This window comes from Phacochoerus africanus, chromosome 1, assembly GCF_016906955.1.
Source record: "Phacochoerus africanus isolate WHEZ1 chromosome 1, ROS_Pafr_v1, whole genome shotgun sequence".
In the NCBI taxonomy this organism is placed as follows: domain Eukaryota; kingdom Metazoa; phylum Chordata; class Mammalia; order Artiodactyla; family Suidae; genus Phacochoerus; species Phacochoerus africanus.
The window spans coordinates 110182181-110196675 of record NC_062544.1 but is presented as its reverse complement, the minus strand read 5'-3'; the positions used below and the strand labels follow the sequence as shown (position 1 = coordinate 110196675).

At 48.5% G+C, this 14495-nt stretch overlaps 1 protein-coding gene across 1 annotated transcript in view; it reads left to right on the top strand.

The window, feature by feature from the left end:
• Positions 1–5407, top strand: part of CCDC12 (coiled-coil domain containing 12) — a 53772-nt gene extending 48365 nt beyond the window's left edge. The window contains exons 4-8 of the mRNA XM_047772594.1: positions 1847–1926; positions 3511–3572; positions 3877–3911; positions 4864–4940; positions 5027–5407. Of these exons, the coding sequence (XP_047628550.1) occupies positions 1847–1926; positions 3511–3572; positions 3877–3911; positions 4864–4940; positions 5027–5106 (334 nt within the window). The 3' untranslated portion in view covers positions 5107–5407. The remainder of the gene's footprint in view (positions 1–1846; positions 1927–3510; positions 3573–3876; positions 3912–4863; positions 4941–5026) is intronic.
• The last annotated feature ends 9088 nt before the right edge of the window (positions 5408–14495 follow it).

The following is a 14495-nucleotide window of genomic DNA, read 5'->3' as shown; positions in this document are numbered from 1 at the left end:
CAAGTTCAGACCACTGTCACTTGCTTGCTGTGTGGCCACAGGCACCTGCTGCCTCACTTTGGGAAACAATTGCCTGCCCAGGGCTGGAGAAATCAGCCACACTTTTCCCTGGCACGGACTGAGAGATTCGTAGATGAGAGACTGTAGGAGGCCTCCTGCTGGGAAAATGTTCCCAGCACTTCTGAGGGGCCAGCAGTCCTGAGAGGGCTCAGAAGAGGTAGTGGGGGAGTTCCCGTCATGGCTCAGAGGTTAACGAATCTGACTAGAAACCATGAGGTTGTGGGTTTGATCCCTGGCCTCGCTCAGTGGGTTAAGGATCCGGCATTTCTGTGAACTGTGGTGTAGGTCACAGACAAGGCTCAGATCTGGTGTTGCCGTGGCTGTGGCATAGGCCGGTGGCTACAGCTCTGATTAGACCCCTAGCCTGGGAACCTCCGTATGCCAGGGGTGCAGCCCTGGAAAAGGCAAAAAGACAAAAAAAGAAAAAGAAGAGGTAGCGGGGAAGGAGAAGAACCCACATCCCCGTCCTACCCGGCTGATAGGCTGGGGCAGCCACTCCTGCCTTTCCCAGGGCCTGAGTGGTCTGTCCCAGTGTCTCTGTCGTTCTTTTGTTAAGCTGCAGCCCCCAGGAGCTCTCTTTGCCACCCTCTGGAGTTAGCCAGGAACCCCCTCCTGCCTGCGAGCAGGCTTCAATGTGGGGTTCAGGGTTTGATGAGCTGTTGAGCCAGAGAGGCCCCCAGTGAATGCTTGATACAGCCAGCCATGCCTGAGGAGACCACAATGAGAGGAAAATAACACCATGGTCTCTGGCTGATCCTAGTGTATGATTCTGGCTCCTTGGGGCTGCTCTCCCTTCATCGCGGTCATGGGGTCTGCCCTGGTAGGTTTTAAAACCCTCTTGAGGAGTTCCCATCATGGCTCAGTGGAAACGAATCTGACTAGTATCCATGAGGTTGCGGGTTTGATCCCTGGCCTCGCTCAGTAGGTTAAGGATCCACTGTTGCCATGAGCTATGGTGTAGGTTACAGACACGGCTCAGATCTGGCGTTGCTGTGGCTGTGGTGTAAGCCAGTGACTGCAGCTCCAATTCAACCCCTAGCCTGGGAACCTCCATATGCTGCAGGTGCGGCCCTAAAAAGACAAACAAACAAACAAACAAAGCCCTCTTGGGCTTGTGAGGCCTCTCATGGCTGTGCAGGTGGATTGTGGGCTTTCTCAGCCTTGCACACTGTTATGCCTGTTCCCTTGGCCTTGGCACACCCAGACTCTTGACACCAGTAGCTGAGGCTCCAGGACACAAAGGCTCTGAGAAGGAGACGTGGCTCGGGGACCCAGTGGGTGACAGCTGACTTTCTTCTCTTTTAGGAGTAACTTAGCCCAGGAGCTCTGGGCCTGGCTTGGAGTCAAACCCTGCCCTGTCTCAGATCCCACAGCCACTGCTGTGTGACCTTATAAAAATGGTGCAGTGTCTCTCATCCTCAATTCCCTTAACTGTCAAATGGAGGTAATCCAGGGGAGACATCCAGTGAATGCTCCCCAGCCATCCCTGGCCCCAGCTCTGGACAAGAACCTACAGTGCAGGTGGGGCTTTGGGAGAGCACCCAGCCTGGTGGCTGATTGGCAGATGAGGGAACTGAAGCTCAGAGCGGGGGGAAATGTCCAAGTGATGCTTCTCTTTCTATGCTGTCTGTCCCCCTTCAACAGGCCTTCTCCAGAGAGACCAGGACAAAGTCGGGAAGTGACCAGCTTGTGTGGCTTCATCACATGCCGACTTGCAAGCGTATAAGATGAATAAGGCTGTGTCACACACTTTACTCCCTCTCTGTTTGTTCTCTTTGCGCTTTAGGGAACTCCGACTGCGGAACTATGTCCCAGAAGATGAGGACCTAAAGAGAAGGAGGGTGCCCCAGGCCAAACCAGTCGCAGGTAGGGCTGTATCTCCACCTCTGCTCCAGGGTACTATTAGTTGCCGCCACCTTGGCAAGTATTGTCCTCTCTTGGAGAATAGCTGGGAGTGCCAGGGCTGGAAATTGGGCGTCCAGAACCCTCCATCACCATCTCATGGAAGATGTATGAGTAGAAGCAGTCAGGACACTGCAGTGGCCCCCTGTGCCTGCTCTGCCCTGCTCATACCCTGCCTTAGAGTTTTTCCAGGGACCTGCGAGGGAAGAGGCCATATCCCCTCAAAGGATCTTCCGGGGCTGGGCGATGGAAGTGGCACTGGGGCTGTTGGACAGCAAGGCAGGGTGATGGGTCCTGTAGGCCCTAGAAGGGTCAGAGTGAGAGACCCTGAAGAAGGACTGACCGTTTAGATCCTTGGAGAGCACTGGACAGGCAGATGCCCGCCTGACGATGGGTGTGGCAGTGCCAGACAGAGCATAGAGGATGGGGCGAGATGCTCTCACCAGTGAGATGAGGGGCCTGGCTCAGGAGCTGCCCAGTCTTGCTGTGTCGTGGGGAGCAGCAGACAGCCAGGAGCACCTGGCCAGCAGTGGCCTGTCTGTAGCCATCCACAATGGAGATGTTGGGGGTACTTCTTATCATGCAGATCCCTGGTCCTGTCTTTATTTTGTTTTGATCAGTTTTTAATTATGTTAGGAATAAATTAATAAATACGTTCATCTTATGAAAGAGTAAAATGTTGCTCATTCAGCCACCCCCCAAACCAGTCTGCTTCCCCATCCCCCTTGGCTCTGAGATTCACACACTTCCCAGGTGATTTTCATCATGGTTTGGGCCTCGCCATGGTGCGGGCAGTGGCGTTGTGGGGAGCACTAAGGCAGGACAGTGGACAGGGATGAGGAACTGGTCATGCCTCAGGATCAGCACTTGTGGCAGGAGAGAGATAAGGCAGGGCAGGGGGCCCATGAAGCCATGGAGCAACTGTGAGGGGGGTTGGAGGAAACCCATGGAGCCCAAATTTGCTGTCCATGCGCCATGTTAGACCACCCAGAGGCCCATCGTGCTGTCAGCAGCTGGGTAGAGCCGAGAGGTACAGGAGGGCAGGCCTCTTTGAGGTGGCTGTCCCCCTGGTCTTGGGAGCATACACCTAAGAGTGGGATGGGAAGAAAAGCCACCTGTTTCAGGTCAGTCTGGGGACATTTTCAGAGCCCAGGAGCTCCGGAGGGCTATGGGAAAGCCAGCCTCAAGGTCCTTCCCCAAACTGTACTTTAGATACATCCAGACAATTGTCTTATTTCCCAGCTGCAAGGACTGGGGCTAAGAGAAGCATGCATGCTTCCTGGCTGGAGGTCTGGGCTCCATCTACTCTGGTTGCCTCCTGCTGGCCTCCTTTATCCCCAGATTGCCTTCATCCTGAGAAACCCAAGCCCTTCCTCCGGAGCTGCCTCTGCAGAGTCTTCACCTCTGGGTAGTTAGGGGCTAAGGGGAGAGGCTCTCCTAGGGACCTGCCTGCACTGTCTCCCTCTCTCCTGTGGCTGCAGTTAGCCAAATCAGGGAGAGTGGCCACACCTTTCTGATGGGCCTCTGTTGTTGTCTTGCGCCCTCTAGTGGAAGAGAAGGTCAAAGAGCAGCTCGAGGCTGCCAAGCCAGAGCCTGTCATTGAGGAGGTGGTGAGTACCAGGGCGTGGTCCTGACCTCCCTTGCTGCTTCTGTGACCTCCCTTTTCTACTTCCCACCTGCTCAGCTTTGATGTGGAATCTCAGTTCCCAAACCAGGGATTGAACCCAGACCTCAGCAGTGAAAGTGCCTAGACCACTTGGGCCATGAGGGAACTCCCACTCTACCACCCGTGTTCCCCTTCACCCCCTTCCTTCTTCCTTCCCTTTCTCCCCTTTTCCTACCTCTGTACCCTGTCTTCTACTTTCCTTGGGGCTGAACCCCTCCAGACCTGACATGCGTCTCCTCCCTCCCCAGGACCTGGCCAACCTTGCACCCCGGAAGCCTGATTGGTGAGTGTTGCCCATATAAGACCAGTGCAGACTGACTGACACTCTTGGTGCCAGGCCTGGGCTCAGGCTGGGCCTTTTGCCAGCCTCAATAATGAGAGACAGACAGTACAGTCATAATTATCATCTGAAGTAAGTGCTGAGAAGGACCTAAGTGAAGAATGAGAGGGATATGACAGCAGTCCCCTCCAAAAACCCTTCTGAAAAGATGAGGGCCCGCTTCACCTCAGAGAGGTCCATTTGGACGAGGCTGACTTTTGCCATCAGGGAGCCATAGGCTGGAGGCAATATGGTGGAAAGGACAGGTGCAGGTTTCTCCCCAGGTTCCGCCACCAGTTAACCTGTTCCACTTTGGCCTCAGTTCCCTCTTCTATGAAAAGGGATGCTCATCCTTCCTGGTGCTCATGTAAGTGGGCTAAGAAAGAGGGTGAGGGGGCTGTGTGTTCACTTTAACTTGAGCCAGAGGTACTTACTATATCCCTCTTGCTTATAATTCTTCAAGTGCAGTACCAGCTGAAGGTGTTCTAATTTGATGTAACAAAAGCATAGGGCATGTGTCCTCAGAAACCCAGAGCCAGGGGGGTTGGGCTTTGTGTGCACTTCTGAAAGCTCGTGGTGGACATGTGATCCTAGGAGGAGCATGACTCACCATGGGCCAGGGCAAGTCATTCCCTTGGGACCAAGAACAGACCCAGAGGGAACCCTGAGAAACCTTCTGTCCTGCAAACCTTGACTCAGACCCCTGTATTGGTGATGCTAGTCCCTGCCTCACTGGGACTGGGAAGGATGGCTGTTGCTGGGTTTTGGAGGATGCACAAAGGGAGAGAGAGGAGCATCCTGGCCTCAGGCACCCAAGTATGCTAATGCCAGAGGGGCTGCAGGAGGAGAGGGCCCCAAGGTTTCACCAGGCCAGCCCTCACCTGTGGCCTCCTCCTACCTCCCTGCCCTGCTCCAGGGACCTCAAGAGAGATGTAGCCAAGAAGCTGGAGAAGCTAGAAAAGCGGACCCAGAGGGCCATTGCTGAGCTGATCCGTAAGTATGGAGCTGGATCCCTGCCCTGTGGGTGGTAGCCCAAGCACATGGCCCCTCTCCACTCTTCCTGTCTGCCACCCATCCAGGTGAGAGGCTGAAAGGCCAGGAGGACAGCTTGGCCTCTGCAGTGGCCACCACCGAACAAGAAGCCTGTGATTCCGACTGAGGCATGCCACATCCCCCCACGCTCCTGTCAGGCCTTTCCTAAAGGAGGATGGTCTTTGGCAGGGGTAGGGGCCGGGCTTGCCATCACCTCCAGTTTGGCTTCAGAACAGTGACTCGCTGCCTATTAGTCTGAACGTACCTGTCCCCATTGGGTGAGGTCAGCTCCTTGTCTCCTGAGTGGTCCCCCAGCTCTTGAGTTGGGGCAGAGCCAACAACAACTCAGTGGGCTTATTGTCTCTATAGGTAGTTATGTATTTTGAACTTTTTTTGTATCTGGAAATAGAAACAAGCAGACCCCTGTGTGTGTGGCAGTAACCTACTGAATATTTGGGGATACTCTAGGTTTGGGCCCCAAGACAGGGCAGCTGCAGAGGTATAAGCCCTGTGTTGGGCTGAGCATGTTGAGGCTGGAGGGGAGGGGAAGGCCCAGGCCTGAGCTTCAGTCCTTGGTCATCAGTGATCATTTCAAAACCCTTATGTAAGAGGGATAGGATCTGAAAGAGTTCTCCTAAGACCTCCCCAGACCTAGGCCTTTACGGTAGTCTGGGACAGCTTGAAGAGGCTCCCACCCCTGGTCCTCTGTGGACCCCATCACAGTGTGAGAGGGAGAAAAGGAAGAGACTGGGTCCATGAAAGAGATGAGCTGTGCTTGGCAAGCCTCAACTCTTGCCTGCTACAGATTCAAAGCCCCTAGGACTATTCTTTCTTATTCCACACAGCCCCACCAACCCCTCTCGCCACTTCACCAGTCAGAGCTAGACTTTGGCTTCCCTGGGATAAGGCCCCTGTATGGGGGAGGGAGGCCCATTCTGCTAGGGACTGGGGTCTTGTAGGCTGAGTTTCAGGGGTGGTTTTGGATTTTAGAACCATTAGCCTCCTGACTTTAGAACCATTAGCCTCCTCTGTGGAGCTGACTCTCCAGAGTGACTGGCTTGTCACAAAACTGATTCCAGGCACTTGTGGCCAATTAGAATTTCATCTCTTCCAGAAGGGTTTCCTTCAGGGTTTCCATTTGAGCCTCCTGTCCATGCCCGGAGTCATCCCAGGGTGTTCCTCCTTCTGTACTAGATTCTAGGAACACAGTGGCCCCAGCTCTGGTGGATGGTGCTGAGGATTCGGGCAATAGAGGTGGAGTTAGAGTACGTGCAGAGAAGTCATCACACTCATACAATAAAGTAAATGCTTTAACTTAAAGTTATGTAACTCCTCTAAGAAGGTAATTCTTAGAAAAAGAGCAGAAACTTGGAGCTGTAAGTAAGGGCTGAAGTGGTAGGTGGCTGGCAGGCCAAGACTGATTCCTACAAGGGACAGCTATCCAACATGCCCCACAGGTGTCAGGACTAGCCCCTCTGCATAGCCAGGGTGTAGAGCTGGGCTTCCTTTCCTAGGAATAAAGGACAAAAAGATTCTCCCACCTCCTGGAATTGCAGAATGCTTACCTGTGGCAGTATAGGACTCAGACATCTGTAACTGGCAGCTAGGCTCCTGCTCAGCATCAGAGTAAGGACACCCCACAGTATGAGAGCCCAGACAACTAATGAAAGGATTGCTTCTTCATTTCAACCTTGTGTGCTCTACAGAAAAACAAAAAGTGTCACAGATGAGGGACACTCAAACAAAAATTATAAAATGTTTGAGAAAATCCAATGCCTTAAAGAAATTCTCCCAACAAGTGGGAGAATTTCTATTCAAAGAAAGTGAAATGCTAACATCCTAACAGGCTTTAAAATGAACATTTGTTTTATCACCAGAGAGATCAAAGAGGGAGTGACCCCCATAACTCAAGAATAGGGATTTGGTATAAGAAACAACTGATTAGGAATCTTCGAAATTGGGAGTTTCTGGTAGCTCAGTGGGTTAAGGGTCTAGCATTGTCACTGCTGTGGCTTGGGTCACTCCTACGGCATGGGTTTGATCCCTGGCCTAGGAATTTCCATATGTCTCAGGTATGGCCAAAAACAGAAGAAATCTTGGAAATAAAGAATGTTTATTAAAATAGGAAACTCACTAGAAGAGCTAACTGATAACTTACAGAGAGGGGGTTAATAAATTGGAAGTAAAGCTGAAGATCCAAAGGGTGGCAAAGAGAGAGAAAGGAGGACAGGCAGAGGGTGAATTTGAGAAGTTTTACTTATGGATAACTGTTCTTCAACTGATCTGAGTTCAGGAAAAGAAAACCGGAGGAAGAAGTTTTTGAAGAAGGAGTACTTGATGCCACTTCTGTTTCTGGCATCTCTATAGAATAATTGCCTTAACTGATTCTCCCTTTACAAACAGCTAAAAATACTAGAAAAGTCAATACTGGTAAGTGCTTTTAAAATACATCAGTGATCTGGCAAGAAAGAAAGGAATACTCAAGCAAAAGGTAAGAGAAACAGCAGAATGCTGAAGCCTGACCTTTGCACCGAAAGTATTTGACAAACCAGAAGACATTGAACATTGGTTTTGGGTGCCTTCAGTGCCTGGGGCCCCAAAGGGAACATCCTCTATGAACTAATAATCAGTCTGTTCTCCTGGCATCCCGGAGGGAACTTGAATCCTGCCAGTTACTAGAGTGGAATAAGGTCTCCCTTGAGAACTGAGCCAGCCCTCCCTCATATGCATTTGCACACAAGAAACCTCAGGCCAAAATTTAGAGTGGTCTCAGAATTTGCTCATCTCAGGCATTTGACAGAAGGATATGCAGATTCTACCTGAATGAATCCTAATTCATCTCAGTCCTCAAAGAATCCCCAGCAATAAAGTTCCGAGAAAGATGAGCAACATCTTATAGAAAAGTTCCCCAGATATACTAGGCAGCAGAGCACCACCCAGAATAGAGGACATGGGAAAGAACGTGGTGGTATCAGACTTGCAAAGACTTCAGACATTAGAATTATCAGTCTGATAATTTAAATGTTTAAAAGTGATTTAAGAACAAAGGAAAGGCTTGACAACGAATAGATTTTCAGAGGAACCAAAATGAGGTTCTGGAAGAAAAAAATACTTCCAGATTCGTAGTGATTTAAAACCTTGTATCTCTGAATTAAAGCTAAAGAGACAATTTGTGAATAGGAAACTAGATCTGAAGAGGTTATCCAGAATGCAGCCAGCCAGATAAAAAGGTCAATGGTATAAAACAAGAGGCAATATGATATGAAGGATAGGATGAGGTGATCTAACAGTGTTTGGAGTTCCATGGTGGGGGTGGGGGAGGCACAAATTGGGCAGAGGTAATTTTTTTTTTCAGTGACTGAAGTTTTAAAAATCACCAGTCCATGGATTCAAGGTCAACAAATCTCAAACAGAGCAACCAAAAGAAATCTGCGCTCAAGTGTTCTGTCTCTTATTATGGGTGGTAATTAAGTATATTCACTTATGAATATTCCTTGGGCTCTGTACATATAATTTGTGCACTTTTTTGTATGTTTCCTATAGTTCAGAAAGCAGGTTTGCCTCAATTTTTTTTCACACTTTGTATTCATTATAAATTGCTGCATATAAATTATCCCAAAACTGGAGTTCCTGTCATGGCTCAGTGGTTAATGAATCCGACTAGGAACCATGAGGTTGTGGGTTCGATCCCTGGCCTCCCTCGGTGAGTTAAGGATCTGGCATTGCCCTGAGCTGTGGTGTAGGTCACAGACGCAGCTCAGATCCTGCATTGCTGTGGCTCTGGCGTAGGCCAGCAGCTACAGCTCCAATTAGACCCCTAGCTGGGAACCTCCACATGCCACAGGTGTGGCCCTAAAAACACAAATAAATAAATAATCCCAAAACTTTGTGGCTTAAAACAATAAATCATTATCTGACAGTTTCTGTGGATCAGGAATTTAGGAGTGGCTTAGCTGAGTAGTTCTAGTTTGGGGGTCTCTTTGAGTTTGCAGTCAGCATTCTCTTCCAGGGCAGCAGGCTTGAGAAGGCTCGACTGGGGCTGGAGGATCTGCTTCCAGGACTGCTTCCACCCAGGGCTCATATGAATGCTTATAGAAGCATTACAAAACAGTCTTCTTGCTTGGACTTCTTCATAAGGCAAAGTGTTCACATGTGCGGGCAGCTGGCTTGCCCCAGAATAAGTGATCCAAGAGAGAAAGCCAAGAGGAAGCTTTAGGGCTTTTGATGATCTGGTCTTAGAAGTGATATTCTTTCTCAGGCTATTGTTAGAAGCAAGTCACTCTGTCCAGCCCACACTCAAAGAGAGAAGACTTAAGTTCTATCTCAAGGTAGAGTCCGTCTAAGAATTTGTGGGTGTATTTTAAAACCACTACATACCTGGACATATTGTAATAAATTGGCAAACCAGAAGACTAAGAAAAGATCTCAAGGAGTTCCTGCTGTGGTGCAGAGGGCTAAGAATCTGACTGTAGCATGGGTTCCACTCCAGGCCCCACACAGTGGGATAAAGGATCCAGCTTGCTACAAGTGTGGCAAAAAAAGACAGAGAGTTCCCATCGTGTCTCAGTGGAAATGAATCTTACTAGTATCTGTGAGGATGCAGGTTCAATCCCTGGCCTCACTCAGTGGGTTAAGGATCTGGTGTTGCCGTGAGCTGAGGTGTAGGTCACAGACGAGGCTCGGATCTGGTGTTGCTGTGGCATAGGCTGGCAGCTGTAGCTCCGATTCGATGCCTAGCCTGGGAACATCCATATGCTGCGGGTGCGGCCCTAAAAAGACCAAAAAAAAAAAAAAAGAAAAGAAAAAACAAGAGAGAGTGAGAATGAGAGCGAAAGAAAAAGAGAGGAAGAAAATATCTTACAATTAGAGAAGATTTTATTATCTTCCGAGGAGCAAGCCTGCAGCAGATGTCTCAACCACAGCCAGGGTTAACTGGAATGGTACCTTCTCATATCTGTTTTTCACTAATAAAAAGTAACTGTCAACTTGAAATTCTATATCCAGAGAAAATATCTTACAAGTTATTTTTAGACAAAACCAGAGATTTTGTCACCAGCAGACTCACAATTAAAAAAATCTATTTTGGGGTAATGAAAATATTCTAAAATGGGTTGTGGTAATGGTTGCACAATGCTAAAAGCCACTGAATTATACTTTTAAATGGGTGAATTGTATAAGGTATATATTACATCTTAATAATTTTTTTTTTTTAAGTAATAAGCATCCTCCTAAAATTCTAACAAATGTCTTCAGACTGAAGGGTCACAATCCAGGTGACCCAGGTGGAAAATCTGAGCTATAAGAAGCAATGAAGAGAAAGAAAGTGTAAATTTAAATAGGCATTGACTTAATAAAACAAATACGTGTTGTGAAGTAAAAGTAAAACAAGGACTACTTAGACTACGTAACAGCAATTTTGTGTGAATCTGGGGATGAGAGGTGATTTGAATTATAGCCCTATATGAAGCTCACTCAGAAGGAGAGAAAAGACTCTGGTATACAGGCAGGTTGACATTTCTAGAATAACCCTAAAGAAAGAGAAAGAGGGTACTCCTTCCAAAAAATTGAGAAAAAAATGGAATGAGAAAAATAAATTATCCGAAAGAAAACAAAGTAAAAGAGAAAAGGTGGGACACATGAACTAATCCAAATCCAAATATATCATTAATTACTATTAATGTACTAGACCACTTTTTAAAAAAACAAAACTCAGTCTGATGCCATTAAAAAAACAAAACAAACCTAAACTCAGTCTTTCAAACAGCAAGATTGAAGGTGAAGGGATTCATAAAGCTCTGTCAAGCTCAGAATCAACAGAAGGAAACTGAGGTAGCTGAGGTGATGCCAGACAAGGGGCACTTTCAGACAGAACAGTTACTAGCTACACTGCTGTGCTGTGGAGCAGCGGGCTTCCCACCTGCTGGATGGTGAGACCACTTTGGAAGGTTGAATTCATGCACCGCGTGTGACCAGCAGCTCCACTATTGCTGTCCTCGAGCAGTTTTGCATAGGAATACCATGAGATAGGGACAGGAACCCTCATAGAAGCATTGTTCATAATAGCACACATACACAGTAAAACACAGATGCGGTAAAGAGTTATGGTTCTGACAGTGGGGTGCTCTTTAGCAATGGAATGAGCTGTCACCACCTGTAAGATTGCAGCTACATCTCGACAGAAGCAAGCCACGGAAGAAATGAAGTATGAGCCATTTGTGTGATGTTCTAAACCAGGCAGAGCAAAGCAGTATCCTCTGAGGCTATACCCGTGGATGGTAACGTCGCCGCAGAAGAGCAAGGTGATCATCCTCAACACCCGGCTTGCAGTTAGCTGTGGGAAGGAGCCCTTTGAGATGTTGATAATGTTCCTTTTTTCTTGGCTTGAGTGGTGGGCATTCATTTTACTCTCTGTCTATTTTATACACTTTTTCTTGGGTGTATGTGCTGTATTTCACACACATAATTTCTGAAAAAAATTTCCGGAATTCGCATCCTAATCTCAATGAGTATGGAAATTAGTCAAAGCGGAATTTTTTAAATGGCCACATCTGCAGTTTCACTACAATGGTCTAGATTAGAACATGGAGGGTAAAGAGAAAAATCCTACAGGCTACATGGGGAAAGGAAAAAAAAAAAAGGAAAGTGCTGAGGAAACATAAATGTCAGTCTGCTCACTTATAAATAATAAGGACAAGATAGACATTTTCAGGCTTATGAGACTATTTACTATGCACCAATTTGCTAAAAGTGCTAAAGGATGCTTTAGTACGAGGAGCAAGGTGAGCGCAGGGAGAGGGATAATGGGAATCAGGACTGCATTTGGCAGCTGCTCACCTACAAGATCTTAAATGAGGAGTTCATTGTTCTTGTGTTATGTCTAAGTTAGTACAGTGGCTTCTCAAAACCACCAGGGACATGAGTCCCTTCTGCGTCTTCAGCTGCCATCCAAAGCTCCCTGAGCAGGCTTTGTCCTCCCCAGGCTCGAACTGAAGAAACTATGGCTTCAAGCCTAATCCCTCGTGCTTGCCTTCACATCTGATCAACCATCGCTGTGTCAGATCTGACCCTAACTGCAGACAGGTGGGGAGTTAGGGGTATTTTAGGCTGGGCACATTGCCACCATGATTGAAATTGAGATTCCATGAGAAAGAAAGAAAAGGGTAGAAAGTACTGGGAAGGCAGCCAGCACTGCCTGCCCCAAGATGCAGGAAGTAGTGAGCAAAGAAACTGGTAAACATTGCAAAAATCAGTTAAGTGAGTAACAAAGACTGACAAAGTAACAGGAGATACGTATTAGGAATACTAAGGATTAAATAAGGCTATCACTATAGACACCATGGGCATCAAAAGGACAGTAAAGTGATACTGTAAATAACAACCCACATAGGAGTTCTCGTCGTGGCCCAGTCGGAAACAAATCCGACTAGGAACCATGAGGTTGTGGGTTCGGTCCCTGCCCTTGCTCAGTGAGTTAAGGATCCGGCGTTGCCGTAAGCTGTGGTGTAGGTCGCAGACGTGGCTCGGATCTGGCATTGCTGAGACTCTAGCATAGGCCAGCAGCAACAGCTCCGATTAGACCCCTAGCCTGGGAACCCCCATATGCCGTGAATAAGACAAAATAAATAAAAAATAAATGGTATTGGTGGAAAGATAAGCACATAGATCAATGGAAAGATACAGAGAACTCAGAAGTAGCCCCACATAGGTATGGCCAAGTAATTTTTGGCAAAGGTGCAAGATGGGCTCAATGGAGAAAGGATAGTCTTCAGCAAATGGTGCTAGAGTGACTGGGTATCCATCCATAGGTCAAAAAAAGGAACCCCAACCTTCTAAAAAATTAAAGTGGATCATAAGAGAAAACCTTCAGGACCTAGAGAGTCAAGAAGAGAGTTCTTAGATACGAGAAAGCACAATTCAAAAAGAAAAAAAAAAAATGGGTAAATTTGACTTAACCAAAATCAAAAGATTTTGCTCCAATAAAGACCCTGTTAAGAGAATTTAGAGTAAAGCTAATGACAGAAAATATTTGCAAACGGTATGTCTGATAAAGGACTCATATCTAGAATATGTAAAGAACTCTTGGATGGAGGAACAGGTGGGGGACTCTCAGACCCCAAGAGTCCCTTTGTCATACATAGGGCTGAGGAAATGGGCCAGTGAGTGGCAGTGCCCTGATGTGCCCACTGCTGTCTGGCTCACCAGGCACTCCTCCAGGACAGCCCTGACTGAACCCCCAACGCTCCACACCCCTCCTACTTGAAATCCTCAAGAACATTTGGCCTCTGGGTCATCTCAGGAGAGGTGTCAGGCCTGAAATGTTCTGCAACAACACGGACGCCCCTTCTCCAGAGGACAGGAGTACAGGGCCTGCTGGCCCAGAGACTCAGGTTTGTTGCCTCTAGGTAAGAGGGGAGGCAGCATAAGGGCTGGGAGAAGTCATATCTGAGATTGCGGGGAGGAGACCCCAGAAGCCAGTCAGATATCCGGGCTGGTGCTCGGCCTGTACCACAGTGAGAAATGGCAGACTCGGGTCAGAGAGTCACAGCCCCTAAAGTTAAAAGGATGAATTCTGTCCATCCCAGTAGGCCAAGTCCCCCATTGGAGTCCCTTGCTGCTGCGCCCCACCTTTGGGGCTCCAGTGTGAGATGCCCACTCACCTTCAGGGGCCTGCCACAGCACCGCCCACCCCTACAGGAGCTGCAGGTTCGGGCATTCATCCATTTCCTGGGTATATACTTGTGCTGGGCACTGCTTCAGGGGTTAAGGATGCAGCTGTGAATCTGATGTTGCCCTGCTCTCCAGGTGCTGACCTTCCAAGTGGTCTCGGGATCTCAGCTGTGAGCCGCGTCCTTTCCCTCAGACCAGTCTAAAAGACTTCACTTTTCCCAGGCTATCCAGTTGGGCATCACAGTGGGGTGGAGTGAGTGGTGGGGATCTAGGGCCCCAGGGGCCTGGCGGTTATTCAGCCAAGAGACCTCTAGGGGATGAGCATCTCCTGAAGCCATTATTTCCCCCACTGGCCCCACATAGCCACTAGGGGGCATCAGAAGACACTAACCAAGGGCCCCCGAAGGTAGTGTGGGTCAGCATAGCCTGCTTTCCCTGCTGCTGTAATGGATCCTCTGTAACCAACATCCCCGAACTGGAGGAGGCACCTTTGTCCTTTCTCATGGGCCCTGTGTCATTTAAGGAGCTGATATCAGTGGTGATCCTGAGAGTGGGACTCAGTGAGCCTGAAACCCAGGATAATGAGGGTTGTGTCCTAGGGAGCAACAGTATCCCCACCACATGCCGGCCTTCCCGAGGGTCCAGGCATCAGGCACTTTAGGGTGTGTGGGCTCTAGGTGGTGTGTCTTGAGTGCCCTCCCAGCCCTGGGGTCAGCACCAGCCCTGCCAGGTTACAAGCAGTCTCATCTCTCCTGTGGTAGGGTCTGTATACATGTGGGGCATGTGTGGGCAGAATCCTGAGGGGTGTGGATCCAGTGTAGCCTGGCTGAGAAAGGGGTCCCACCTGGA